Raw genomic sequence first — 25,126 nt, forward strand, 5'->3', positions numbered from 1 at the left:
AGGCTCAGGTCTCCAGCGGGGCCTACCCCACCTCCTCCTGCAAAGCTGTTTACAGGACTCCCCACTCCCATAGCGATGAGGCTGGTAGCCAGTCCCCAGCTCCGCACCCATGGCTGCCACCTCCCCTTGTGAGAAACAGGAAGTTGGGACCTTTGTCGGCTCAGCTGCACACTCTACATTAAATATTTATCTTGGAGTCCAGGTCAGAGCCCTAGAGAATAAGAGGAGCTCACTGCTGGTGAGAGGGTGTATGGCCAGGATTCCTGGAGTTGGAAGATTGTCAGCTTCACCATCTTTGGAGAACAAGGAAGAACATGAAAGAGATGTGGCCCTTAGTCGCCAGGATCCTGACAGGTGGGGAAAAAAACTGGTGACAGGGGAGGCAGGCACATACTTTGTCCCTGAGGGAGGGAAGAGGATGGTGCCTAGGGGTGGGCAGGTATCCAAGCTTTAGGAGAGGGGAGATGCACTGCTGCCTGCCCTCAGGTAGTCCCAGAGCTCCTCCCTCCTTTCTGATGCTGACTTCTGTGGGCAGGGGCTACCCATCCCGTTCCCATCCCTTCAGCTTTCCTAGTGAATCAGAGATTCTTGGAAGGGGCCTTAAAGGGGATCTGGTTCAGTTCCCTTATTCAGTGCAATAGTGGCCTTTACGAAGATGCCCCACAAGTGGCAGACTTGGGACCTCTGAAGTCTCTTTGCCGGAGACCTTGGATCTGCTTCGGAGTATGCAGCCAGTCGGCTAGTGCAGCCAGTCTGTTGCCCCACTGACAGCCCTGCAGACATTGGAAGCTAGGTGGCATGCCTCTCTCTCTCAAGCCTCTTCTCAACCTAAGCCTCTCCTTCCGCTTTTCACATGTGAGATTGTTTCAAGCTGGTTCCCCACAACCCGGATAGCTCTTTTACCTGAACTGGGAGAAGGTAGAGCTGATAGCCTCAGTGACGGCAGGGATTTAAAGTATGGTTTCACCTTTCTCCATTCCCTTTCTTCTCAACGTTTGAGTTGAATGATGTGCTTGGGAAACACTCTGAAGTGCATGGTGACCTTAGGGCACCAGTCTAACTCCCAGTAGGTCTGCGATAAACATTTTCGTATTTTCCTAATCTATAATTGATCACTCCCCAGATAGATCTGAGACTGTCCAGCAGGTATTTGCTATCTGGTTGGCTTGGGGTCCCAGAGCCAAGCCAGGGGCTAAGAAGTGGTACCCCAGGGTCTGTCCACTAGCAGTTAAGCATTCATCAAGTACCCTCGCTGTAACAGGCCCTATGCCGGCACAGAGGCCTGGGGGAGGAGGGGAAGATGGGATGGCCAGAGGGGTTGGGAGCCAACTGGCGCGCGCGGGCTCTTGGGACCCGTTGTCAGAGCAGCGGGAACAGCGGAAAAGCAGCAAGATCAAAACAAGGACGGTGTGTGGGAACACCAAGACCCTGGTAACCCCATCCCCGCCAAAGGGTCACCGCCCTCGTCCTCTTCAGGGGCGCGGCACGCCCAGCGAGTCGCTGTTTTAGGCCGATTTCCTCCCGCGCTCTCCTCCGCGGGCCTTGCACGTGTGTGAGCATCCGCCCGTTTGCCAGCGCACGCGCGCATGTGTGTGTGTTTGCACTCGCCCGGACGCGCGCTCACGCAATCACAAACTCTCTCCCCAAGTGGGCAGAGAGACGGCAGGGCCCGCTAGGCCACTCTGCCTGTGCGGCGCCTTTATCTCGGCCCCAGCCTGTCTGCATCCCGGTCCCGTTTCCGAGGCCGCCGGCTCCGTATCAGTTGCTGGCTCACCCGGGTTCGTTAATCATTCCTGCCCTCTGTCCTGGCTCCGCCGTGCAGCGGCTCCCTTCCCACCCGCTGGAATTGTCGCTGGAAACTCTGAGTGGCGCTCGCTGGCCCCCGCCCTGCGGTGGGGGCCGGGGAAGCAGCTGGGAAACCGGAGCGGGCTCCCAGGGGACCCTGGGCGGTTCCTCCCGGCGCCGCCTCGCGGCCGGCCCGGCCCCCGGCAGGGCCCACGCCGTCCCCGCTGCCCGCCCGCCCGCGCCCCGACGGGGAGCACTCGCCCGCCCCGGGCCGGCCGACCCGAGCCCCCGCCCTCCACTCCAGCCCGGCCCACGGACCAGATCGCAGGGAGACACATTCCGCCGCGCGCGCGCCTCTCACGGTCCTTCCTCCCAGCGCGCGCCCTCGCCCCCCTCCCCCAACTCCGGCTCCGTCGATTCTCCTCTTCCTCCTCTGGGGCCCGGCCTAGCGGAGCCCGTCCTGACCCGGTCACGAGGGCGGACGGCACAGCCCGGACTTCTCCCTGCCCGCCCTCCCTCCCCGAGGGCCCGTCGCGGCTGCGCCAGGCAGGAGCCGCGCAGAGATGCTCCTGTCCTCTCGGGCGTCCTCAGTCCCCGCCACCTGCTCGCCTGGGAAGGTAGGTGCCGGGAAGGAGAGGCGGTGGAGAGGAGACGCGGCGGGGGGGGGGGGCGCAGTCGAGGAGGGACCCGCATCCAACACGAGGGGAAGGCAAGGCCCCTCCCCCCGGGGTCCTGGTCCCAAACCCCGGGGAGGAGAGAGGTGAGAAGTCCCCCCTCAATCCAGATAAGGTGAAATTCGAGAAAACCTGTCCTTGTCCACGTGGACTTGTAGCTGGAAAATACCCCGGAATGCGCCTAGGGCCAGGACCCCAAGGTCAGGGCAGTACTTAGAGGGAGGAAGGAGTCTGCCAACTACAGCAGGGCTACTTCACCTCTTCTAGCCCTTTGGAGCTGGCTACCGGGGTGAAAGGCTGCCTGAATTCTGGGAGAACCCCAGGAATTTCCTGGCACCCCTGTCCTCTGCCAGATGCTGGACCCATTGACCCCCGCGCCTCCATCTTCCCTGCGAGAAGTCCTCCTTATCGTCTCCTGGTACAGCCGCCAGGAGGAAAACTCAGCCCACCCTTCCCCACCCACCCCTGCATATCCTGAGACGTGCGCCCCCGGGAGCTGTGTTGGGGAGGGTCAGGCTGGGCCACCAAGGATCAGCAGACCCTGGAAAATCAGGTGGTGCGGGCAGAGCTCCTGCCCGCCCCTTCCTACTGGAGGGCCCTTCTCAGTGAACACAGCAGGGTGGGCCGCAGGCAGAGGAAAGCAGGCTGGGTCAGCTGATGGGCAGGACTGCCAGTGCTGACCTCGCAACTTGGCCTCCGGTGGTCAGCTGGTGGGGGAGGGGTTGCGGCTAGGAACCAGCCTGCCCCAGCCCTCGGATCTCCCACTCTCCCCCGCCTCAATTTCCCCCGCAAAGGGAGGGAGAGCAGCAGGAACAGGGGTGTGTCGGCCTGTTTCGCTTTTGGTAGGAGTCCTAATTGGATCCAGCTGGTGAGAGGCCCCTCCTCCAGCCTCAGCCCTCTACACCCGGCACAGCCAGAGGTGGGCCCGGGAAAGCTGTGTCCCCAGCAGGTCTTTTTGAATGTCAGAGGGAATCCCCGCTCAGACTAGAGTCAGGGAGCTGCCCCCAGCCTAGTGTGTACCCTGCAGCACCGCCCCCCCACCATGGCTGAGCAGGAAATGAGTACAGCAGTAATCACAGCCCCCATTGCACCTTCCTTCATCCCCTCTGGCCTCCACAACACTTGTGCTGCTCATATGAGCCCCCCACTGCACGCACACACCTCCACTGCACACACACATCTCCACTGCACACACACCTGAACTACACACAACACCCCCTACTGCACACACCCCTGCACTGCACACACACCCCTGCACTGCACCCTCACTGCACACACAGCTGCACTGCACACACATCTCCACTGAACACACACACCTCCACTGCACACACCCCCACCGCACACACACACCTCCACGGCACCCCCCCACTGCACACACATCTCCACTGCACACACCCCCCACTGCACACACACACCTGCACTGCACACACACCTCCACTGCACACACCCCCACTGCACACACACCTCCACTGCACACACACTTTCACTGCACACACCTGCACTGCACACACACCCCACTACACACACCTGCACTGCACACACACCTGCACTGCACACACACACCTCCACTGCACACCCCCCGCCTACTATTCAGCTGACCCCCCTCTGTACCCACAACGCCCATGCTGCTCACATCACCCCCCCATGGTGCCCCCTGCGCAAGTCACATTCGGAGCAGTGTGCTTACACTCCACCCCGCACACACAGCACCTCACAAGGCCCTCGCCGCCCTCCCGTGAGTCCCCAGACCCCACAGGCACGTGCAAGCCTTAACTCTGAACAAAAGTGCCAGAACTGGTCCAGCGCCGGAAGGTGGCAGAGGTTGGCTCAGCCTCTGGCCATGTCCAATAGGACAGGTGAGGCGGGACAGCTGAGCTCTCTGGTGGAAAAGCCCCACCGGCTCCTCTCTGCCGGAAGCCCTCTCCCCTGACCTAACCTTTGCCCCGGGCAGAAGAACCCAGCTGGCCAGTCAGGCATGGTACTCCCAGGAAGACCCTCTGTTCAAAAAACAGCCTGGAGCTGTAGGAGAAAGAGGGGCGTGTGCGCACATCTGTGCGTGTGCGTGACACTCAGTACCGCCTGCGCGTGAGCAGGTCCACCTTCCTGCTCCCCCGCGGCTCGGCTCCCCGCCCCACCCCTCACGGGCACCCTGAGCCCTCTGAGGCTTCAGTCCGAGCAAAGAGGCCAAAGAAGAGAGCTGATGCTCCTCTGAGCTCAGAAGGAATGGTTCCCGCGGCCTGGAAATGCCCGGCGCGCTCCACCTCCCCGGAACCTTGGCCCCGTCGGGCAGTGGGCGGGTGGCCTCACCGTGGTCCGGGGCCTCTCCCCACAGCCTGAGTAGCCCCTTGTGCCCGCTGGCAAGCAGATGCCCACACAGGGCCTGGGGATGGCAGAGGGAACTGAAACCAAGTCCCAGTGCCCAGGCCCTTCCCTGCCAGCTGCCCCAGTTCCCTCTGCCTTCGCTCCGGGGGGGAGAGGGCCGCGCTGTGCACTGAGAGCCCCAGAGGGGCCGGCCAGCAGGCGCGCTCCCGGCCAGCAGGCGCGCTCCCGGCCAGCCTCCCCTCCTCCCGGCCCGGCCTCCCCTCCCCCACTCCCACCCGGAGCTCCGGCCCGCGGCCTAACAAGCGGCCCATTGTGCCTCTGGGAGCCGGCCCGGCAGCCTGCAGGCGGGTGCCCGCAGTGGCCTTTCTCCCGGGTCCGTGAGCTCCCACCCAGCTGGCCCGACCCCGAGGTCGGGCCCAGAGGGCACGGCAGCCTGGACACAGCAGGGCTCTCCCTTCCCCCTCCCTTCCCCACAGAGGACACGCAGAGGAGCAGCTGGTACACCCGGGGTCCCCCGGCCTTGACCCAAGCATGCAGGCCCCAGCCCGCAGCCTCCCAGCTGCGCTCAGCCTGGATGACTTCATCCCCAGCCACCTCCGGGCCCATGTAGGGTCATCCCCCCGGGGGACACGGGTGAGTGAAATAGCGAGGGAGAGGGTTACTGGGGGCCTGTAGTTGGTGGGGGGCTCTCAGGACAGGTGGGGGAGCGGGAGGATTAAAGGGATGGAGGGAGGGAAGGAGGGAGGTGATCGCTCTAGAGAGCCTCGCTGGTTTCCTGGAGAGGGTCAAGCCGTCCCCATGGGGTACGGCTGTGCCCTAGTAGCCATCCCTCCCACCCGTCTGCAGAGCCCTCTGGGCCTGAGCTGCCTGCCGCTCCCGGCCCCTCCCCACAGGTGCCCGTGATCCGGAATGGTGGCTCCAACACCCTTAATTTCCAGTTCCATGACCCTGCGCCCAGGACCGTGTGCAATGGGTACTTCCCACCGAGGAGAGATGCTTCCAGGCACCCAGGTGGGTCTGCTCAGGAAAGCCTGCTGCAGGAGCGCCGTGGAGGTGGGGGTCAGAGCTTCCTGGACCCTGCCTTCTGGCTCCACCCTGGGTCAGGCTGGAGGGGCAGGAGGTGGATGGAGGCCTCTCGAGGGCCTGGGGCCAGTTAGCTCAGCTAACAGTCCCTCCCGTGTGAGCCTGCTGGCTTGTGAGAGGGAAACTGCTGTGGGAGAGACCCGGCTGACACATCCCTTCCCCTGCCTGCCCCACCTAGTGCCAGGGGAAGGCCCTGTGCAGGGGACATAGGCTTAGGGGCCCGGCGGACCTCCAGATGGCCAGGAGATAGCTTGGACTGGGGATGGAGGGTGGAGGAATGCAAGCGTGTGTTGCCTATAGAAGGGGAGGGGCCTGAACTCAAGACAGGCCCCCTAAGGGCTGCTCCGGTCTGTACTCGGTGGCCCAGCAGAAGGCCAGAGAAGCAGCTCTGGGAGCCTGTGAGTCAGCCCCGCCTGGGCCACGGGGTCTGGGAGATCCTGGGACCTCCTGGGTGCAGGCCCACCCCAAGGGCCCCTCTCCTGAGGAGGGTGGCAACCTTTACTGAGCATTCCCTTGAGGCAGACCCTGTGTCAAGTAGTTCATTCATTTAACAAATAGCTGTTAAGCACGTAGAAAATTCTGGACACTGTAAAGGCACTTTACAGGCCTCATCTCACCTCATCCCTTGATATCCTGACAAGGTAAGGTGTGATTATCAACATCTTCCCAGTGAAGAACCTGAGTCTCAGGGATGTTCAGTCCCAGAGGCTGAACTGAGATTCAAACCCTCGTCCATCCTGCCCTGAAGCCCTTACGTTGTCACACCTGGGGGCTGAAAGTTCTGGTGAATGAGTTTCTGTCCCTTGCCCGTTGACTGTGTGTCAGGCCCTGTCCTGAATACAGTCATACACACTAGATCTCCCTGCATCACTGCCATGACTACCCTCATTTTACAGAAGTGGAAACAGGCACTGAGAGGTTGATTGCTGTGCCCATGGTCACGCAGCCGGTAGGCGGCAGAGCCCAGGTCTGGTTTCAGTCTTCGCCCCCAGCCCCAGGGCCTTTTCTGCCACACGCCGCTGCCTCCTCACCTGGATTGTCTCCCCCCAGCATCCTCTGCAAGTGACGATTCCGGCTCTCATTCTGAAAACTTTTAGGACATCCCCAGCAAAGCAGGGTGGGGTGGGGATGGGCACAGATTTCTCAAGATAAAATCCATTTTCATTCACTTTAACTACTAAAAAATAAACAGAGGCCTGTGGTCCTGCTGGGGATGGGGACATTTGGACAATCTGTGTCGTCAACTCAGACAAACAAGGAGATGTTGAAACTTTTGAACCCACGGGGATCAGTGTCCTGAGGAGCTAAGGGACAAACAAGCCCAGGTGGGACCCCAGCCCTTTGCTAAAGCTCCCCTGTACGTGCCCCACAGACCCTGCCTGGTATCAGACCTGGCCAGGTCCTGGGAGCCGGCCTTCTGGGAACCAGAAGACCCCTGCCTCCCAGCATCCCCAGAACTGGTCAGCCACGTGGACCAAGGATAGCAAACGTCTGAACAAGCGCTGGGTCAAGTATGAGGGAATCGGGCCTGTGGATGAGAGCGGCATGCCTATTGCACCCCGATCTGTGAGTCCAGGGTTGGGGCCACTGGTCGATGGGGCCCAGGGACCCACGCTGAGCTCCACCTCTGACAACAAAGGCTGTACCCAAGCCGTGCCAGACTAAAGCAGGGGTTCCACCATGATGGGTTTGGGGGATCATGAGCCCCATAAAATGACAGGCACTCTTGCATGTCTGAGTTGCACAGTGGTTTTGGGGGAGGCGGCTCTAGACTGCCCGCCAGGTTCTCAATGGTAGAGTGCCACTAGTGTAAGGGTTGACCCTGGCAGGGACCCCCCCCATTTTCACGGCCCCAGGACCTGGCACGGCACTCGTGAAACGGGTGCTGAGTAAGTTACCGGCTGAAGGGGTGAACGGGAGAGTCCTGAGTGAGAAGGCCTCAAGGGGTGGCAGGCGTGGGAGGATCCGGGGGTGGGGTCCGGGCGCGGGGGACCTGCCCTTCCTCCACCCCCCAGGCCTGTCCTGAGTCAGTCGCCTCCTCTAGTTCTCCACCTCCTCACCCTCAAGTGAAACTCAAGTTGGTAACATACCCTTCTGCCTCCCAGGGTTCTTTTGCGTCACAGGTGAGGGAGAGGATGTGAAATACCATTCCCGCCCCATCTCCCCACCGAAACTGTTGCATTTATTTTTCATTACATAGAAACACATGTTCTGTGTGGAATCATCAGAAATACAGAAAAGCTAAGAGGGAGAAAAATGTAAACTACCCCAAATCTCACAGCTTAGGGACCATCACTGGTGGAGATACTTCCATATATCTTGTTCAAACATAACACGCTACACGAAGTTATGGTTGTTAAAGATGTCACAACAGCCCACCCGCTGGGGCTTCAAGGGTGGCCAGAGGAAAGACTTAGGGAGGAGGAAACTTCTGTGGTTTGATATTGGGAGGGTAGCCTGACTTTGCCTTCTCTGATCCCAGAGTGTTGACAGTCCCAGGGACTGGTACCGGAGAATGTTCCAGCAGATTCACCGGAAAATGCCAGGTGAGACACCCTTCCAGAGCCCTCTCTCTGCTTACATGGGCTCGGACCCCTGGGGCTTGGGGAGTAAGGGGTAGGAAAGGGAACTTACCTGCCCAGGGAAGTCTCTCCACCCACCCCAGGCTCTGATGAGTGGTTGCTAAAACAGGCCAAAGGAAGGAGCCGCCAATCTCCTCCCTGTACTTGGGGGGCAATGACCACACACTGTTCCCCGTGTCCTCTGAGGGCCTGGGAAGCCATGAGGTCACACATTTGTTCAGTCAGTCCCTTAACCAACTGTTGAGCACTTGCTGTGTGCTGAGCACCATGCTAGGTGCTGAAAACAAAACAGGGAGCAACAGAGAATGTCTCTGCCCTAGCGAAGCTTAAGGCAGAGGGGGGTCACAGAATAAACAGATAAGTATTTAACATGGCAGGTGGTGGTAAGGGCTAGGGAAAAAAAGCCGGGGGAGTGCCCAGTGCAGGGAGGCCGCCACCTCACGCAGGCTGGTCAGGAAAGGCCCCTGAGAAGTGGCGTCTGAGCGGAGAGCTAAGGGTGTGAAGGAGTTGGCCCTGCAGGGCTGGGGGAGGAGCGTTGCCGCTTGGGGAGCACCAGGGACCCAGAGGCCGAGCAGGCCGGGCATGTTCTGGAGCCGCAGGGAGGGGCTGGACCACAGTGAGAGGGGCACGTGTTAGGAGATGGATCACAGAGGCGCTGGGATGTGGTCGCCCAGAGCCTTTGGCTTTTACTCTGCGAGAACTGAGGAGCCACCCAGAGGCTCTGAGCAGAAGAGTGAGTGACAGGCTCTGGCCAGTGATGGCTGAAGAGGCTCCCTCTGGCTGCCAGGCGGGGAAGAGGCGGGGCTGGGTGGAGGTGGGGGACCAGTCAGGAGGCCTGGCTTGAATCCAGGCTAAAGAGTCTCGGACCAGGGCGGTAGCAGCGGGCCTGGTGGGATTCCAGAGACAGTCATGGGAATTTGCTGATGGATTGAAAGAGGTGAGTCAGGGATGACTTTAAACCTGAGTGAGTCGATGGAGTTGCCCTTTATAAATGCATGTACACACGGGGGAGGCTGCGAGAGGTGCAGGTCTAAGGGGCGTTCAGTTTCGTTCAGTTGCCAAAGTGGCAACTGATACACAAGTCTGCAGTTCAGAGGCGAGGCCTAAGCTGCAGATGTTAACAACCGGGACCCACTCAAAGAGATTTTGATTTAAAGGTTCCTCCAAGTAACTCCGATGTGCAGCTAAGGTTATGAGTCCCTGGAGCAGACAGTGATCTTTAAGGTAGAAGACTAGACCAGATCACCCAGGGAGACGGAGGGACGGAGGCCCAGGGACTGAGCCCTGAAGCACTTGGTTTGAGAGATGGGCAGGCATCAGCTAGGCAGCCTGGGCAGGGGCAGCCCGGGAGGCAGGAGGAAAACCAGAGTGGTCTCCCTGAAGCCAAGTGAGAAGGAATTTCAAAAGGAGGAAGTGATCCACTGTGAAAGATGCTGTTGATGGTCAAGTGGGACTGCCCTTTAATCTTGTGAGGCAGAGGTCACTGGGGTACTTGATGAGGGTGGCTCAGGCTGAAAGCCTGCTTATCGGGAAGGGGAACTGGAGACACTGAGTTCCGTATGGCCAGCGGTTTGCTGCAAAGGAGAGCAGAAAACTCCGGGAGCTGGAGGAAGGTGTGGGATCCGGAGAGGGGCGTTTTGGTTTGCGTTTAATGTCGGAACTCTGGTCGTGTGTCTGCGTGCCAAGGGGATCAAGTGGGTTGGCTGGTCAGTAGCTTTTCCTAGGAGGCCCCAGAAAGTCCTGAGCACCTTGAGGAGTGGGTCTGGGCAAAGGGGGAAGGACAGGTGTTTAGAAGAGGGTGCAGAAAGGGAAAGAGGGCGAAGGGGAAGTGGGATTCCCCAGACTGACCTGGTGAGGGCAGGTCTGCAAAGGTCAGGGAGAGGGTGTGTGTGGGAACGCCGGGAGGGAGGGGCGGGAGGGTTTGGGCGAGGCCACTGCCCCTGTTGGCTCGCTCAGGCCCTAAGTCGGCCAGAGGCATTTCAAGCCCTCCCAGAAACCTAATTCCTTCCCTCCCTCGGGACATTCTTCAGGCTCTGACTCAGCCCCTTGGCCCCTGCTCTAGGCAGGAGGGGTGCTGGGAGCCTCTGGGGCAGCCTCATGGGGCTCCCCATCCTCGCTTGTTGCCCCAGCCCTGACCTGGTCCTTTCTGCCCCCACAGACTTGCAGCTGGACCGGACCTTCAAGGAAGCGCCCAAAGGTGAGGGCGTGCGGGTGTCCCACCCCGGCCCCCAGCGCCTGCCTCTGCCCCTCCCTGCAGCCACACCTGGCTTTGGGGCTCCCCAGTTGGCTGAGCTCAGCTTGAGAAGTTTGTATAGCCCATTTCCGCGAGCTCCAGATGCCCTGGTAGATGGTAATTAAGAGCCTCAGCTTCACTGTCCGGCGACGAATGCCTAGCCCTGGCCGTGATTTCTCTGGGCCTCTCTCTCCTCACGTGTAAAACGGGAACACCCCGGAGATGTTTGGAAGGTTCAGTAAAGAATGTAAAGCTCTTGGCCCCAAGCCCATATTTCGTGGTCCAGACTATCACCCCCATTCCCACCAGCCATCCAGGAGCACGGGTGGGTGTGGGCCAGAACCTTCAAGGGTCACCCAGGCGCCCTCAACCCCAGCTCTCACCTCCCACCACCCCTGCTTGTTTTCTCCCACTTTCAGTGGCTTCTTCCTGTGCCACCTCAGCAGACTCAAGGCATCCAGGGCCCCAGCACAGACCTGCTGCCAGGCCAGGCCAGACGTCGTCTCTGAGCGGGTGAGCCACCGTGGGGAGGAGCTGCAGAGGGGCGCTGGCTTCCTTGTGGGGACTGGCGCCCCCTGGTGGCCACAGCTGGCACAGTCGTGGAGCAGGGCGGCTGGCTCCCCTCCATGGCTGTGCCCCTTCTCAGGGTCCCCACTGCTCCAGATGCTCCCCTCCCCGCCAGAGCCAAAGGGGAATGGCGGGCAGGGATGGACTTTGCGCCATTCCTGGTCAGGACCGCCTGTGATGCCTCTGTGGTTGGCGGCAGGAGCTCTTCACCCCATAGATCCACTCATCATATGGGGTGGAGAGCGGGGCAGCCCATGACTAGGCGTGGACCTGGGACCTGTGGCCATCCACTCTGAAACCTGGAAGGAAACAAGGGGCGTAGAGGATCCCAAGCTTTCTCCCAGATGCCGCTGAGAGAGGAACCCTCCAGATAGGTCAAGGACGGAGTTCCTTTTCTTTGTGCAAACCACCTGAGCCCAGCCCGGGCTGCAGGGCCCTGTAAGAGCTCAGCCCAACCTTAAGAATCAGGAGCTTCTCTGTCACAGTGTAATCGATGAGTTTCTGATTCCTTTATGGGGAGGGGGTGACCTCATCAGCATGGTCTTAACTGGGCTGCGGCTCTTGGCATCATCGATAAGGTGGAGACTAAGATTTGGACAAGATTTGGTCAAGATTTGGACCCAGAGTTCTGGATTAAAGCCGGTGTGCTGCCACTAGCCATGTGACCTTGACCGAGGTAACCAGTCTACGCCTCACTAGCCCCATCTGTTAAGTGGGCATCAGAGGGTGGTCGTGAAGATCAAGGTACATTGCAAGTCTCCACAAACATTATTATAATACAGGCTTAATTATGACTAGAGCTTCCTTAAACTAGGAACAATGTATTCCATTCTCATTATCAGTGTTATTACTGATGTTCTTTCTAAAATAGAGAATGGAGTCATAGTTACAGCCAACAAATACTGACCCTCCCGTCAGACATTCCATCATTTGATAAGCTTGGTACAATGGTTCCACTTGGTGGAAACATTCAAACTCAGCAGAGGCTGGAACATTTCAGCCAGCCAAGAAGGAAGCCCTGCAGAGGAATTAAGGCAAATGTGACAGATGACATCACTGATCCAGCACCTCAGGGAACTGAGGCCCACGGATCAGAAGTAACTTGCCCAGAGCTCCAGGGTCAGGCCTGCAGGCTCTTTGCCCTGTCCTGGGTTTTCCTGGGGCTAAGACATAGTCCCACACGGTTGGGCATTGGTGCAAGGCACTTAATCATGGCGACCAGCTTCATCGAAGCTGCCCAAACATACATACCCACAGTCACGGGGCCAGACAGAACACAGATGCAGGGTATTTCACCAAGGCCAGCAGGAAAGGGACTGGCCACTCCTGGAACAGATGTGTGTGTCAGCCCTTCTCCTGGGTCTCACATTATGTTCCCCCACCTAAGCTTTACCACACCCTTATGAAGGTGGGAATCATTCTCATATTATAGGTGTTGAATCAGAGACTCTGAGAATTCATTAACTTGCCAAAAGGTGACACAGCTAAGTGGTGGGGCCAGCTGGGATTCGAACTTGGAGCTTATAACGTTTTACTATTTAACAATGCTTCCACAGCCCGGCGGCAGGTGGGGAGGGGGTGCAGCTCCCTCCCCAGGATTGTGTGCTCACGCATGCCTCAGTTTCCCTAAAAGGAAACTGAAGAGATGTCCTTCCCTTTTTTTAGAAGAAGCTGGGATGTCTCTGAAGAGTTTCTTAGAAACACCTTCAATTTCAATGCTGGAGCATCCTCCTCCCTGCACCAGACCCCCAATCAGGTAGCTCACCCAGCATCCCCCCACCGCTCTCCCCGCCCCCTCCATCCCGCCTCCCCACTTCTCCCACCACCACACTCTTCTTCGGCCAGGCCCTCGGCTGCAATAGCACAGATAAGGCTTTTTTTTTCAGCTTGGGGCCTGTGCAGCCAGAAGAGCCCAGAATCCTTAGGGAGGGCACTGATGGGGTGGGACGGTGGCCTGAAAGCCTGCTTTTTGAGCCTGGCCAGTGTCCCAGTACCTCTCTACTCAAGCTGATGCCTACCCACCCCTATGCAGGTGTCCAGACACCGAGAGAAAGCAGACAATGTCTGGACGGAAGAATCTTGGAACCAGTTTCTGCAAGAACTAGAGACTGGGAAGAAGGTGAGTGTGGGCCTGGTTCTCTGGAATAGGATGCACCGTCAGCTAGTGCGTTTGGGGAGCGAGTTCACCCCCTCTGACTCACTCGTCCCACTCTTAGCCCAAGAAACCACTGGTAGATGAGCCTGTTGAGAAGCCTCCCCAGCCCATCGAGGTGAGTGTTGCGGGCAGGTGGGCAGGAGGGGAGACAGCATGTTGGGGGAACAACGAGGGAGATTATGGGTGGTGTTGGTCCCAGTGACCATGGGCAAAGGCCACGGACCCAAAGCTCTGACCCTCCCCTGTCCCATACAGTTTACCTCTATACCCCCAGCACCCAGGACAGTGGCTGGCATACAGTAGGCGCTCAATAAACGTGTGTTGAAAATTGTGTGTTGATCAAAGCAGGGGCTGAGAAGGGAGTGATTAGTGTGGACTGGAATTGTCAGGAAATTGTTCTTGGAGGTAGAGCTTGGAGGACAGGCAGAGAGAGGGGGCTCAAGATGGGGGAGACACAGGCAAAGGCTGGAGGGGCGTGTGTGTGTGTGTGTGTGTGTGTAAAACACTCAGCCGGCTGGACAGGCAGTGGGAGGGAAAGCAGGTTTCGTAGAGTGAAGCCAGGCTGGGGAAGGCCGTAGAAAACTGGATGGGCGAGGAAGTAGGGAGTCCTGTAGGCTCTTGAACAGAGAGGTAATACAACAGAAAATGGTACTGAGGCACATCAGGAAGTACTAAAGTATTACCATGGGAGTAGGGGATGGGTGAGCTTGGTCAGCGGCCAGGGCCCTCCTGACACCCTGAGACGCACCTCCTGTCAGGCCCAAAGGTAGGCAGCCTGCCCTTTACCCAAGCACCATGTGCTTTGTCCCGCTGCCTACTGGGCTTCGCACATCTGACCTTTGACCAGCGCCCCGCACGGTGCACTGCCCCCCGCCCCTCCCCGCTGTCCAAGTCCCCCCCCATAACCCGCCGCCAGGTCCTGCTGGAGAGGGAGCTGGCCAAGCTGAGCGCCGAGCTGGACAAGGACCTGCGTGCCATTGAGACCGGGCAGCCGTCCCCCAAGGTACCGGCCTCCCAGCCCCCTCCCGGGGGGACGCAGGAACCCGGAGCCGCGGCTGCCGGGCTTGGGTGGGAGGCGCAGGCCGACGAGAGGCGTCGCCTCCAGCCGCACTCGTGACCTTGGGAGACTTCATCCCTGTTTGCTCTCTCCTTCCTAAAATGCGGGGCGTTCACTCTTCCTAGTGACCCCTAAGAACCCTCCCAGGCCGACTCCACGGCAGCCTGCCGTACGGGAGCCGGAGGGGTCCCCCGCCTCGCCCCGCCCCCTAGACCTCAGCCCGCTGGGACCCCAACCCCAACCAGGCCCCGATTTCCCGGCCTCCCTCCCCCTTCCGCACCCGCGGTTCCTCCCCCGGTTCCTCGCTCCTCCAGTTCCCAGCCCGCCGCCCGCGCGGGCGGCTCTAGGACCCCTCCCCCTCCCGCCCCTCCCGCTCCTCTACGAGCCGCAAACTTTTCCGGAGGCGGCGGCCTAGGCTGTGTCGGGGACTGGCGTCCCGGGCCCTGACCGCGCCCGTCTCCCGCACAGAGCTCGCAGGCGCCCCGACGGCCCCGGGAGCCGCGGCCCCCCGCGCGGTGAGTGGCGGCGGAGCGGGGCGGGGCGAGAGGGCCGCCGGCGGGGACGTGGCGCGGGGAGGGGGCGAGCCTGGGACACTGACGGCGGGAGGAGGGGCCCGGAGCGCGGAAAGTGGCCGGCGGGGGCCCGATCCACCGCTCGCCGCCAGGGGGGCCGTCCCTGGCCCGCAGAGGGAAGCCTACCCCCAGCTCGGGACTCGGGTAGTGGCGGCGAGGGAATCCCGCCGCGCACTCCCGCCTCCCCCACCCCGGGCCGCACCCTTTCCAGGCCTTTACGGCTCGGGAAGTAGGACATCCTGCTGAGAGCCCGGGACCTGGGAGACGCCTTGGGAGGAGGCGGCGGGAGATGGGAGAAGGGAGTGGGTGAGACATCTGGGCGGTCAGGGGTGAGCCGGGTAGGCTGTGAAGCTCCAGACAGGTGGCTCACTCGTGTGCCCCCGCGCAGCCCGGCCTCCGCCTGGAGCTCCAGTTCCCCGAATGCACTTTACCAGGGTTCCTCCCTGAGCGCCCACAGGATGGCGGACGGAGGAAGCCCCTTCCTAGGTCGGAGGGACTTCGACTACCCTCCCTCAACCCGAGGTAAGAACCAGATCCTGCTCTTGTTCTCACCCAGGCAGACGGCCACCACCACCACCAGGCACCAGATATGCTGGGGCCCCGGGGGAGGTGGCAGGAAGGTCACGGAGCCCCCTGCTTCCACTGGTTCCTGTCCTGGGCGGGGAGGGGGAGCAGAACCCCATTCCCAACCCTGCCCCCCAGACATGGCCTTCCCAAGCTGAGGTAGTGCTTCTCCACAGACCCTAGTGCCTCTGAACCAGGGGGCAGCCCAGCCAGGAAGGAAGAGAAGAAGGTAAGGGGGGTGGGAGCGTTAGGGTCAGGGTGCAAGGAGGGCCTGGGGTGGGTCCCGGTGCTGCTCTTCCCGACCTGCCAGCTGCTTGACTGAGGTCAGTCCCTCTGTCCTCTCCCCCCGCCCAGAGGAAGGCCGCCCGGCTCAAGTTTGACTTCCAGGCACAGTCCCCTAAGTAAGTGCCCTTCTCTTCCCTTCCCTCCCCTTTCCTCTGGGGCAGTCTCTGGGAGGACAGAGCTGCAGTGGGCCCCCCAGAGGGTGGAGGGGACTCGGGGTGCGCTGCGCAGGGTCCGAAGGGAAGGAGGACCCGGAGGACCTCAGGTTGCTAGGTGTCCTTGCTCTGGCCTTCAGGGAGCTGACTCTAAAGAAGGGTGACATTGTCTACATCCACAAGGAGGTGGACAAAAACTGGCTGGAGGGGGAGCACCACGGCCGGCTGGGCATCTTCCCTGCTAATTACGTGGAGGTGAGCAGGGCAACAACAAGCAGGGGCCTGGCTGGGTGGGCGGATGGGTTTGCAGAGAGTGGAGACCCCTTTAACCATCCTGGGCCCCTCTCTCTCTGGAGGTGGCTGCTCCCTCACATCTGGCAAGTTTCCTAAGACGTAAAACTGTGAGCTCCGGGCAGGGGCCAAGTCTCAGCCTCATTCGTGCCCTCAGGAAATGTTTGTTAAATGAGGGCTAAAGGTGGAGCCCAGCCCAGGGGGGAAGAACGAAACAACTCAGTTCCTGTACCAGAGGCCACCGGCCCTCTCGGGCCTCCCCCACTTTCACCCCTCAGAATCCACCTCTCTCAAGCTATCTTTGGGAAGAATTCTAATTGCAACTGGCAAGAGTACGAATCGAGTGACAGTTCACGAATCACATACACTTGCATCATCTTCTTCACATGTATTACTTCCTTTGTTCCCCTCATTAACCTGGGAAAGTGATAAATCATCCCCATTTTGCAGATGCACTTGCTAAGGTTCAGAGACAAGTCGTTAAGTAGAAGATCTAGAATCTGAATCCAGAGACAGGTTCTGGATTTGATAAATATAGGGCTACAGGTTATCTCTGGTATTTGCATCTTTTAAGGAATTTTAAATTATCTAATTTATTGGCATAAAGTTGTTCATAATGTTTTCTGATTATCCTTTTTTTTCTTTTTAATTAATTAATTTATTTTGGGCTGCCTTCCGTCTTCATTGCAGTGGCTTCTCTTGTTGCGGAGCACGGGCTCCAGTAGTTGTGGCACGTGGGCTCAGTAGTTATGGCTTGCGGGCTCTAAAGCACAGGCTCTGTAGTTGTGGCACACTGGCCTAGTTGCTCCGCGGCATGTGGGATCTTCCTGGACCAGGGATCGAACTGTGTCCCCTGCATTGGCAGGCAGATTCTTAACCACTGTGCCACCAGGGAAGTCCCCTGATTATCCTTTTAATGTCAGTAAGATGCAGAGTGATGTCCTTTCTTTCATTCCTGATATTGGTAATCTGTATCTTTTCTTATTCTGGCTAGAGATTTGTTAATTTTATTGATCTTTTCAAAGAACCAACTTTTGATTTCACTGATTTTTCTCTATTTTTGTTTTCAGTTTCATTGATTTCTGCCACCTCGTTATCTCCTTCCTTCAGCTTGCATTAGGTTCTTTTTCTAGTTTTTTTTCTAGTTTTTTAGGGTGGTAGTTTAGATTATTGATTTGAAACCTTTTTCCCCTAATGTAAACATTTAATGCTATAAATTTTCCTCTAAGCACTGCTTTAACTACATCCCACAGATTTTGATATTTTGTTTTTCTCACTCAACTCAAACTATTCTCATTTCCTTTGTGGCTTCCTTTTTGACTCATGGATTGGGTCATCTAATTCAGGCTCTTCATCTCACAGGCATCAGTAGACCTCCCCTATCCACAGAACGATGTCCCTGATCCTGAAGTTCCACAAAGTATATATAGTATTCTATGTCATCAGTCATTTACATCTTAGTAGGAACTAGTTTATTAGTGTCTTGATTTTCTGGGTCGGGTGAAGCAGAGAGAGCATGGGGACTCAGGGCACCTGGTGGGGTAGAAAGGGAGGAGGAGGAGGAGGAGGAGGAGGAGGGACACTTGGTTCTCAGCAGCAGTGAAATGGTAGATCCTCACTTTTAGGTAACCAGGCGTTCCCTGCTCCTTGGAACTCCTCATGTCCTTCTGTGCTCCAATTTAAACTGTCCCCTATTTGCACTGCTGCCCACTCTAATAATGCCCACTCCACATACCTCTGATGGAAATTCTTCCTCCAGGAGCATTCTGGGACTGACTACCCCCTTGCCTGTGCTCACCCCTGGCCACCCGCAGTCTTGTGTCTGGTGTCTGTCTCCTCTCTGGTCTGGGGACAGATCTTGCCCATATTGCCTCACCCTCCCAGGAGCCCCAGGTCTGTGCCCAGTTGATGCCCAAGGTGACTCTTTCTCATGCCTTTTCTTCCCACAGGTGCTGCCTGCAGATGAGATCCCCAAGCCCATCAAGCCTCCGACCTACCAGGTGCTAGAGTATGGAGAAGCCGTGGCCCAGTACAACTTCAAGGGGGATCTGGAGGTGGAGCTTTCCTTCCGAAAGGTGCGGCCAGGCAGGGAGTGTGGGTGCAGGGCAGGGGCAGGTGAAGACACAGGTAAATATGTGCCGTAAAAACATTAAAAAAAAATCAGGTGTACCCATCTTCAGTAGTAGTTCAGATTTTTTTCCTCCGTCTCTTTGGATATATTTCCCTTAATTTTGTCCATTTTTTAAATGTTGAAAACTTCTAGAGTAGTTGTGCTTTGTTCAAATTGCAGTTTCATAGGCTGTGAGGATCACAGTCAGCTTTTTTTTTTTTTCTAGTGGCGGGATCCTCACAGCTTGTGGGATCTTAGTTCCCCAACCAGGGATCGAACCTGGGCCCATGGCAGTGAGAGCATCGAGTTCTAACCACTGGACTGCCAGGGAATTTCCTCAGCATGTTTAATAGAATGGAAATCTTAGAATGCCTTGCATGTAGAAAGGTGTTTTACAAACTTTTAGACAGTTATGTATATATGTTTGTGTGTGTGCTAGGTTGTTATTATGACATATTTTTTACTATAGATCATGGTTCAGAAAGCTTGAAAAATGTTGTTCTGGAAAGCAGGGAACTGGTCTCCCTTGGCTGATCCTGGGGGCAGAGGCCATGACTGCCACTAGCAAATGTTTCCCCAGAAGAGCTAGCCCAGGGAGAGAGGGGGAAGGAGGTGGCTGGATGGAGAGAGGTGGGGGCAGGTGGAGGCCAGAGACCATCCTTCCCAGGGCAGCCCCACTAACACTAGTCAGCATGGGGGCTTGAGGACTCACCAGCTGCCCTCAGAGAGTTTGTTACTTTATGCAGTGGTGACCGGATAACCCAGGGCAAAGGCAGGGAAGGACCCAGTCATGGCAGGGGTGGCTAATGCCTGCCCAGTGCTTCTTACCAGCCTGGCATTGAGCTGTGTGACCTCTGTATAACCTGCTGACACCCTCTGAGCCTGATCCCTTCGTGCAAGGTGTTAGGTTTAAATAACACTGTCCCACGTAGGCTCCCTCGGGTACGTGGCACCCGGGAGGGCCCTGCAGATACTAACTCCCTCTCTGCGACCAGGGGGAGCGCATCTGCCTGATCCGCAAGGTGAACGAGCACTGGTACGAGGGTCGCATCTCAGGCACCGGGCGCCAGGGCATCTTCCCTGCCAGCTACGTGCAGGTGACCCGGGAGCCCCGGCTTCGGGTCTGCGACGACAGCCCCCAGCTCCCTGCGTCTCCCCGCCTGACCACTGCCCGCCTGGCCCATCACCCCAGCTCCCCATTAATGCCGCGCAGCCCATTTGACCCCACCGACTGGGGGGGCCGGACCTCCCCCCGCCGCACTGGCTTCTCCTTCCCCACCCAGGAGCCCAGACCCCAGACCCAGGTAAGGTGACCTGCCTTAGACCGGAGAGCTGAGCCCTGCTCCGCGCACTGTATCTCCCATTCCTGTGATGGTCTGTGCTTCGGAATCCCGGCCAGACTGCTCAGGGCAGACTAGTGGGGTGACTGGGCAGAACCTTGTGTTGCAGCCCCATCCTGGCCTTGAGGACCTCAGACCCTTGGTTCTGTCCTTGAGCTGCAGCCCAGGGAGGCAGGAGTTTCTAGGTAGGACCCAAAGCCAGCACCAACCTCCTGACCTTCCAGAATCCACTCTTGGGATTTCCCCATATCAGCCTCTGGGACAGGGTGTTTCATGAGTCGGGGGTCTGCCATTCACCTGCTGTGTGACCTTGGGCAGATGACTTGCCCTCTCTGGTTCTGGGTTTCCTCGCCTGTAGAATGGGGATAGTAATCCCCACTGCAGAGGTGCAGAGGGTAGTTGGTAGGTAGTAGCTGATGGGTAAATGATAGCCATGGGTCCTCGTGCTGACATAGCCCACAGACAAGTGCATCTGCTCCTGGGTTCATCCACTCACTCAGCAAACGGTTATGGGCAGACAGAGCCAGCGCACAGGACTTCTCCCGCTCCCGGCTTTGTCCGTGCACGTGTTCAAATCAGCCATCTACCCTACCTGGGCCCAACTTCCCAGCACTTGTGAAGTGAAACAGTCAGACAGATCTCCCTGTGCTGTGGGGATTGCGAGATAAGATGAGGCATCGTGGGAAGCTGCTCCTGGTGAGGTGGGCAGGCCCGTTCACTTCTCCTCCTTCGTGCTTGCATGTGCCCGCCTGCCTTCCTGTGGACCCCAGAGTCTCAGCACCCCTGGGTCAGCTCTGTCCCATCCTGGAGGCTCCAGCCATCCCCTGGAGCTGGGGACCTCGTCCCCCAACACCACTCAGATACACTGGACCCTGTGAGTACTGTCTGGGGTGCTTGGTCAGGGTGGGGGGGCTGCCCTACAGGGAGTGTTGAGCACATGGACCCCCTAACCCTCTCTTGCCCCACATCCAAGGATGGAGTTGGTAAATTCCTACTAAAGAGTGCTTGTCCTTATAGTGCTTATGGGTGATTTTGGGGGGGGTGGGGGTGGTGCGGGGGCGGGAGGGCGCTTGCCTGCGGTGTTCCTGACCTGTCCCTGCCAGCCCTGGGCCTTAAAGCAAGCCTCCCACACTGGGTCCCCTGACCTCCGTCTCCTCACTGCGTTTCCAGCCCTGAGGTCAGCGCGTGTGTGCACAAAGTGTGGAAACTGGTAGGACAGATTTGAAGGCACTGGGAGCTCAGAGGAGGTGGGGTTTGGGTGATTAGGGCTTGGAGAGCAGGGAGCAGGCCTGGGGAAGAATGCACTAAAGCCGGACACAGTCGCCATCCCTGGAACTGGGCCAGGGGCTAATGGGAGTGTGGAGGGACACTGGGAAATTCAGAGGATGCGGCTACCTTGGTTTTAAGACACTCCAGGCCTGGTCTGGGGAAGGGGTGAGGGCTCTGGTGGTTGCCATGGCGATGTTTCCTGCAGGTACCGGGCGATGTACCAGTACAGGCCCCAGAATGAGGATGAGCTGGAGCTGCGGGAGGGGGATTGGGTGGATGTCATGCAGCAGTGTGACGACGGCTGGTTTGTAGGTATGTGGGCTGGGGGCAGGTGTATCTCAGGGTGCTAGGGGGATGCTTTGGGGGACAGGCCAGAAGGGGTATCTCTGGGTCCTGTGGGGGATGGGCTGGGGGCAGTTCAGAAAGGGTATCTCAGGGTCCCTGGGGGGATTTGGGTAGCTGCTACTGGCAGCCAGTGCTGGTTCAGCAAAGGTTCACGGACTGACTATCCCCCACCCTTCCGGCCGGGCACTGGCTGCTTCCCCACAGCCAGCACTTCTGTTGCCTGCCTTCCTTCCCTGAAGAGGGGTGAGGCCTGGGAGGAAAGCAGACCAGCTCAGGGTCATTGGCGAAGCCAGCGGGACTCAGGGCAGCACGGTTCCCAACCCCCAGGCCCCTGTTCCTTCCATCATACACCTCTGTCTCTGGAGCAGTCCTTGCAGGGGAAGGGTCCTATCTCCTGAGACACTAAGCCCCCGATGGAAAGGAGCAAGTCTCACACCTGTGTATCCCCACCCCCAGCTAGCAGCTAACTCCTCCCACCCCCAAGAGGAGAGAGAGGAGAAAGATCCCGGCTCTCGGGGCTGGCCCAAGGGCAGCTCAGGCAAAGGACTAAAGCAGGAAGCCTCAGGTTGGCCTTGGCCTGGTTCAAGGTGACCAACCCAGCAGGCTTTTTCCCAGAGTGGGCAGGCCCTGTCCAGGCCTCAGCTTCAGAGGATGAGGCTGTCCTCGGAGAGCAGTGAACATCCTGCAGGAAGCTCCCACTCAGCAGGCTGCAGGGCCTGAGGGGTTGGAGGGCTGGCTGCCTGAGGAGGGATGGCCCCTTGACCTGGCAGCGCCCCCTTTCTCATCTGAACCCCAGCACCTCATTGCTGACTGAGCTTCGGACACACCAGTGATTATGAAGCACCACCTTGTTAACAGTCCTTACTTGGATGGGTGGGCTTCGGGGCACATTCTCATTTTACTCTGTACACGTCTACTTTTGCATTTTCTTTTTACAACTCCTAATAAAGACAAGAGGAAAAAGCACCACTTTCGTGGAATAAGCCACAAGTGCTTTTAGAGGAAAGGTCTAGAATGTTCGGTTTCTCAGTCACACTGGCACCTCTCAAGTGCTCGGCAGCCACATGTGGCTGGTGGGTATCAGTTTGGACAGTGCAGGTCAGGGAAGGCTTTCTGGAGGAAGTAGGGGAACAGGAGAAGGATTTGGGGAGGAGTATCAGCAAGGCCTGCGGGCAAGATGGGCCTGGGCTGCTCAGAAGAGAGTCAGGATGGAATGGCTGCCTGCCGGGAAGGGGAGGTCCAGGACTTTAATTTCATTTTATATTCCTGTGTCTTCTAGCATTTCCCCTCCTCTCCCCCAGCACACAGGTTTCTTTGGGGTTGTAGCAGACAGAGGCCTGGATTTTAGTCCCGCCTTTGCCTCTAAGCAGCTGAATGCTTTGGGGGAATTCATGTGGCCTTACCTGCCCCATCTCTAAAATTAGGGTGTCATACTAGACCAGTGAGATTCCTCCCGACTTAAGTTCTGTGATTCATCTTCCTGTGTCCTTGCTTTCCCAAGGACGGGTGGGGTTATTCAGTGCTGTGTGCAGAGTTGTACACGGTTGTTCAGTGCTCAGATTTCGTGCATCATGATCGAAATCATGAAGTGTGGCTCGTCCCATCTAAGCTCCTGCCTCTAGGGGGCAGGAGTGAGAAAGAACAAATGCTCCCTGGGACCGGGACTCCACTTGCAGTTCTGGGCACTGCCAGCAGAGGGCAGGGCTCTCACTCCCCCAACCCAATTCCTCTTGTAAAACGTGGGGAATGCTCTTTCTGTCTTTCCTATTTCAGGTGTCTCCCGGAGGACCCAGAAATTTGGGACATTCCCTGGAAATTACGTAGCCCCGGTGTGAATGGTCTCCGTGGCAACTCAGAGCCCAGCCAGGATGGGATGGGGAGCAGAGAACGTACGCGCGGGAGAGAGGTCGCCCCCCCATCCTCCTCCCCCAGGACCTGAGCCGCTGGCATCTGCAGACAGCCTCAGCAGCCTTTGCCACGGAACCTCCCTCGAAGCCCCCTGGACAGATTCCCACCCACAATTCACAAGCATTCCTCTAACAGCCCTTTTATTTCCTCCGCTACCCCACTCCCCAAATATAGAGGTCTGCTTTGAAGTGGAGACTATTTCCAGGCCCTTATTGAGACCAGACCCCCGCGTCCGCCACCCCACCCTGCTATGGCGTTTCCTCTAACAGGGGCCCGCTCCCAGCTTCACCCCCATGGGGTTCCTCTAACAAGGACCAGCTTCCTAACCTAATAGAGACCAAAGGCCGTCTTCGCCTGGAAGGGATTCCTCCCCTTTCACTCCAGCTTGCCTGCCATCCCCTTTGCCTTCCTGCCTCCAGCTGGGCCTGGGAGTGAGATGGGGGATGGACACAGCACTTCCTTAGCATTCGAGGCCTGGCAAGAGGTCTTGCCCAAGGCTCCCTCTTCCCACAGGCTGCCGAGCCCTGGGCCTGGGTCCTGCTTATCCTCCTGCTGCTGTAGCGCCCAGGAAGGGTGGGGCCCAGGACTGGCCTGTCCCAGATGTATTCCAGGGAGACTGATGTGTGCTGTCCTCCTGCCTGCCCAGCGGCCCCCAACCCCCAAGTCCCCTGTGGAAGAGAATGTAAAATAAATCTGGCTGTCAGGGACCTTGCCTTCCTGTCCTTTCCTTTGTGGTGGGAGAGGGCTCCACCTGCTTAGGGTTATGGGAATTCTTTCTGCCGTAGGGAATCAGGTGGGATGTGAATGAGTGAGTGTGTGTGTGTGTAACGGGAGGCTGCAAAAGAACCATTATTATCTCTCAAGATCTCAGGTCTCAGGCACGATTGGGCAGCCCCAAGGGTTGGGCAGCTGCCTGGCAAGCAGTGCTGAGAGAAGAACTAACGTCACAGGGATGAGGGCAAGGCCTGACTGTGGGGAGAAACCAGAGATGGGAGCTGAATGTGGCCTTGTTTGTGGGCTATTTGGTTCTGGAGCTGCCATGGGGTTGCTGAACTAAATGACATTTCTGTTTGTTCTGCTCCTAATGTTTTCCTTCTGTGTGTTCCATTTCCACACCGAAGTTCTCGTGTGTTTGTTGACTTTCTTTTTTGGGGCTCGGGTTTTTGAGCAATCGATAGCAGGAAGCTGGGAGTGGTGGGGCACAGCTAGCCAAGGCGACTCTTCTGGGGCTTGGTGGTTCCTGTAGGGGCATAGTCTGGGCCTGGCCGCTCTAATCGGGAAGAAAAGCTCCATTCCTTGGCCACTGCTGGGAGATGAGCAGGGCATACGGTGTTACCCACATGTTATCTGATGTAAGCATCCCAACACGCAGGTTATGAGTCCATTTTACAGGAGGAGAGACTGAGGCAGAGAAATTAAATTGGGTCACATCATTATAGACCTGAAGTCAGGTCTGATGACGATTGCTGCCTTTTCTGCACAGTCTACCAAATGCCCGTGCAGTCCTTGTCCAGAGGCCCTGGAGAAGGAAGGTCATGCGTGAGGTCCGTGGGGTGGCCCCGGGCTGGGCCTCTCTTACATTCTTCCTGGCAATCCTGTCATCTAGGCCTGTCACCTAGGGCACCCGCACCCTAGGTGGGTGGAAAGAGGCGGTGGTGGCTAATTCTATCACGACAGGTGGGAGAGGCTTCTGAATGACAGGGCTGTGGCCGTCCCTGGCAGGCTCCTCGTGCCTGGGTGCGGCCCAGGCTCCACTGCTGGTTAAACAGCAGGTTGAAGAACAAGACCTGCCTTCACTTCTCCATCCACCCCAGTTCCCACCATGGTCTGTT

General features: G+C 58.0%; 1 protein-coding gene across 4 annotated transcripts; it reads left to right on the forward strand.

The window, feature by feature from the left end:
- Window positions 1-250: 250 nt before the first annotated feature.
- On the forward strand, window positions 251-24,001 carry SORBS3 (sorbin and SH3 domain containing 3; the record flags this gene model as incomplete). Of its 4 annotated transcripts, none has more annotated exons than XM_081237573.1 (21): window positions 251-354; window positions 5,258-5,414; window positions 5,675-5,792; window positions 7,237-7,430; window positions 8,347-8,410; window positions 10,605-10,643; window positions 11,099-11,192; window positions 12,912-13,002; window positions 13,279-13,365; window positions 13,463-13,516; window positions 14,318-14,404; window positions 14,927-14,973; window positions 15,419-15,552; window positions 15,771-15,823; window positions 15,949-15,995; window positions 16,172-16,286; window positions 18,272-18,397; window positions 19,428-19,736; window positions 20,543-20,646; window positions 21,247-21,353; window positions 23,160-24,001. In XM_081237573.1, 21 exons carry the CDS (start codon window positions 251-253, stop codon window positions 23,219-23,221), a joined length of 2,193 nt encoding a protein of 730 aa, XP_081093699.1. In that variant the 3' UTR covers window positions 23,222-24,001. The 4 variants fall into 4 exon arrangements, with proteins under 4 accessions (XP_081093699.1, XP_081093698.1, XP_081093700.1 ...); XM_081237572.1 differs by lacking the exon at window positions 251-354 and adding an exon at window positions 1,997-2,402; XM_081237574.1 differs by lacking the exons at window positions 251-354; window positions 7,237-7,430 and having other exon boundaries at window positions 5,308-5,414.
- Window positions 24,002-25,126: the final 1,125 nt, after the last annotated feature.

This window comes from Mesoplodon bidens, assembly GCF_964165515.1.
Source record: "Mesoplodon bidens genome assembly, chromosome: 6".
Classification (NCBI taxonomy): domain Eukaryota; kingdom Metazoa; phylum Chordata; class Mammalia; order Artiodactyla; family Ziphiidae; genus Mesoplodon; species Mesoplodon bidens.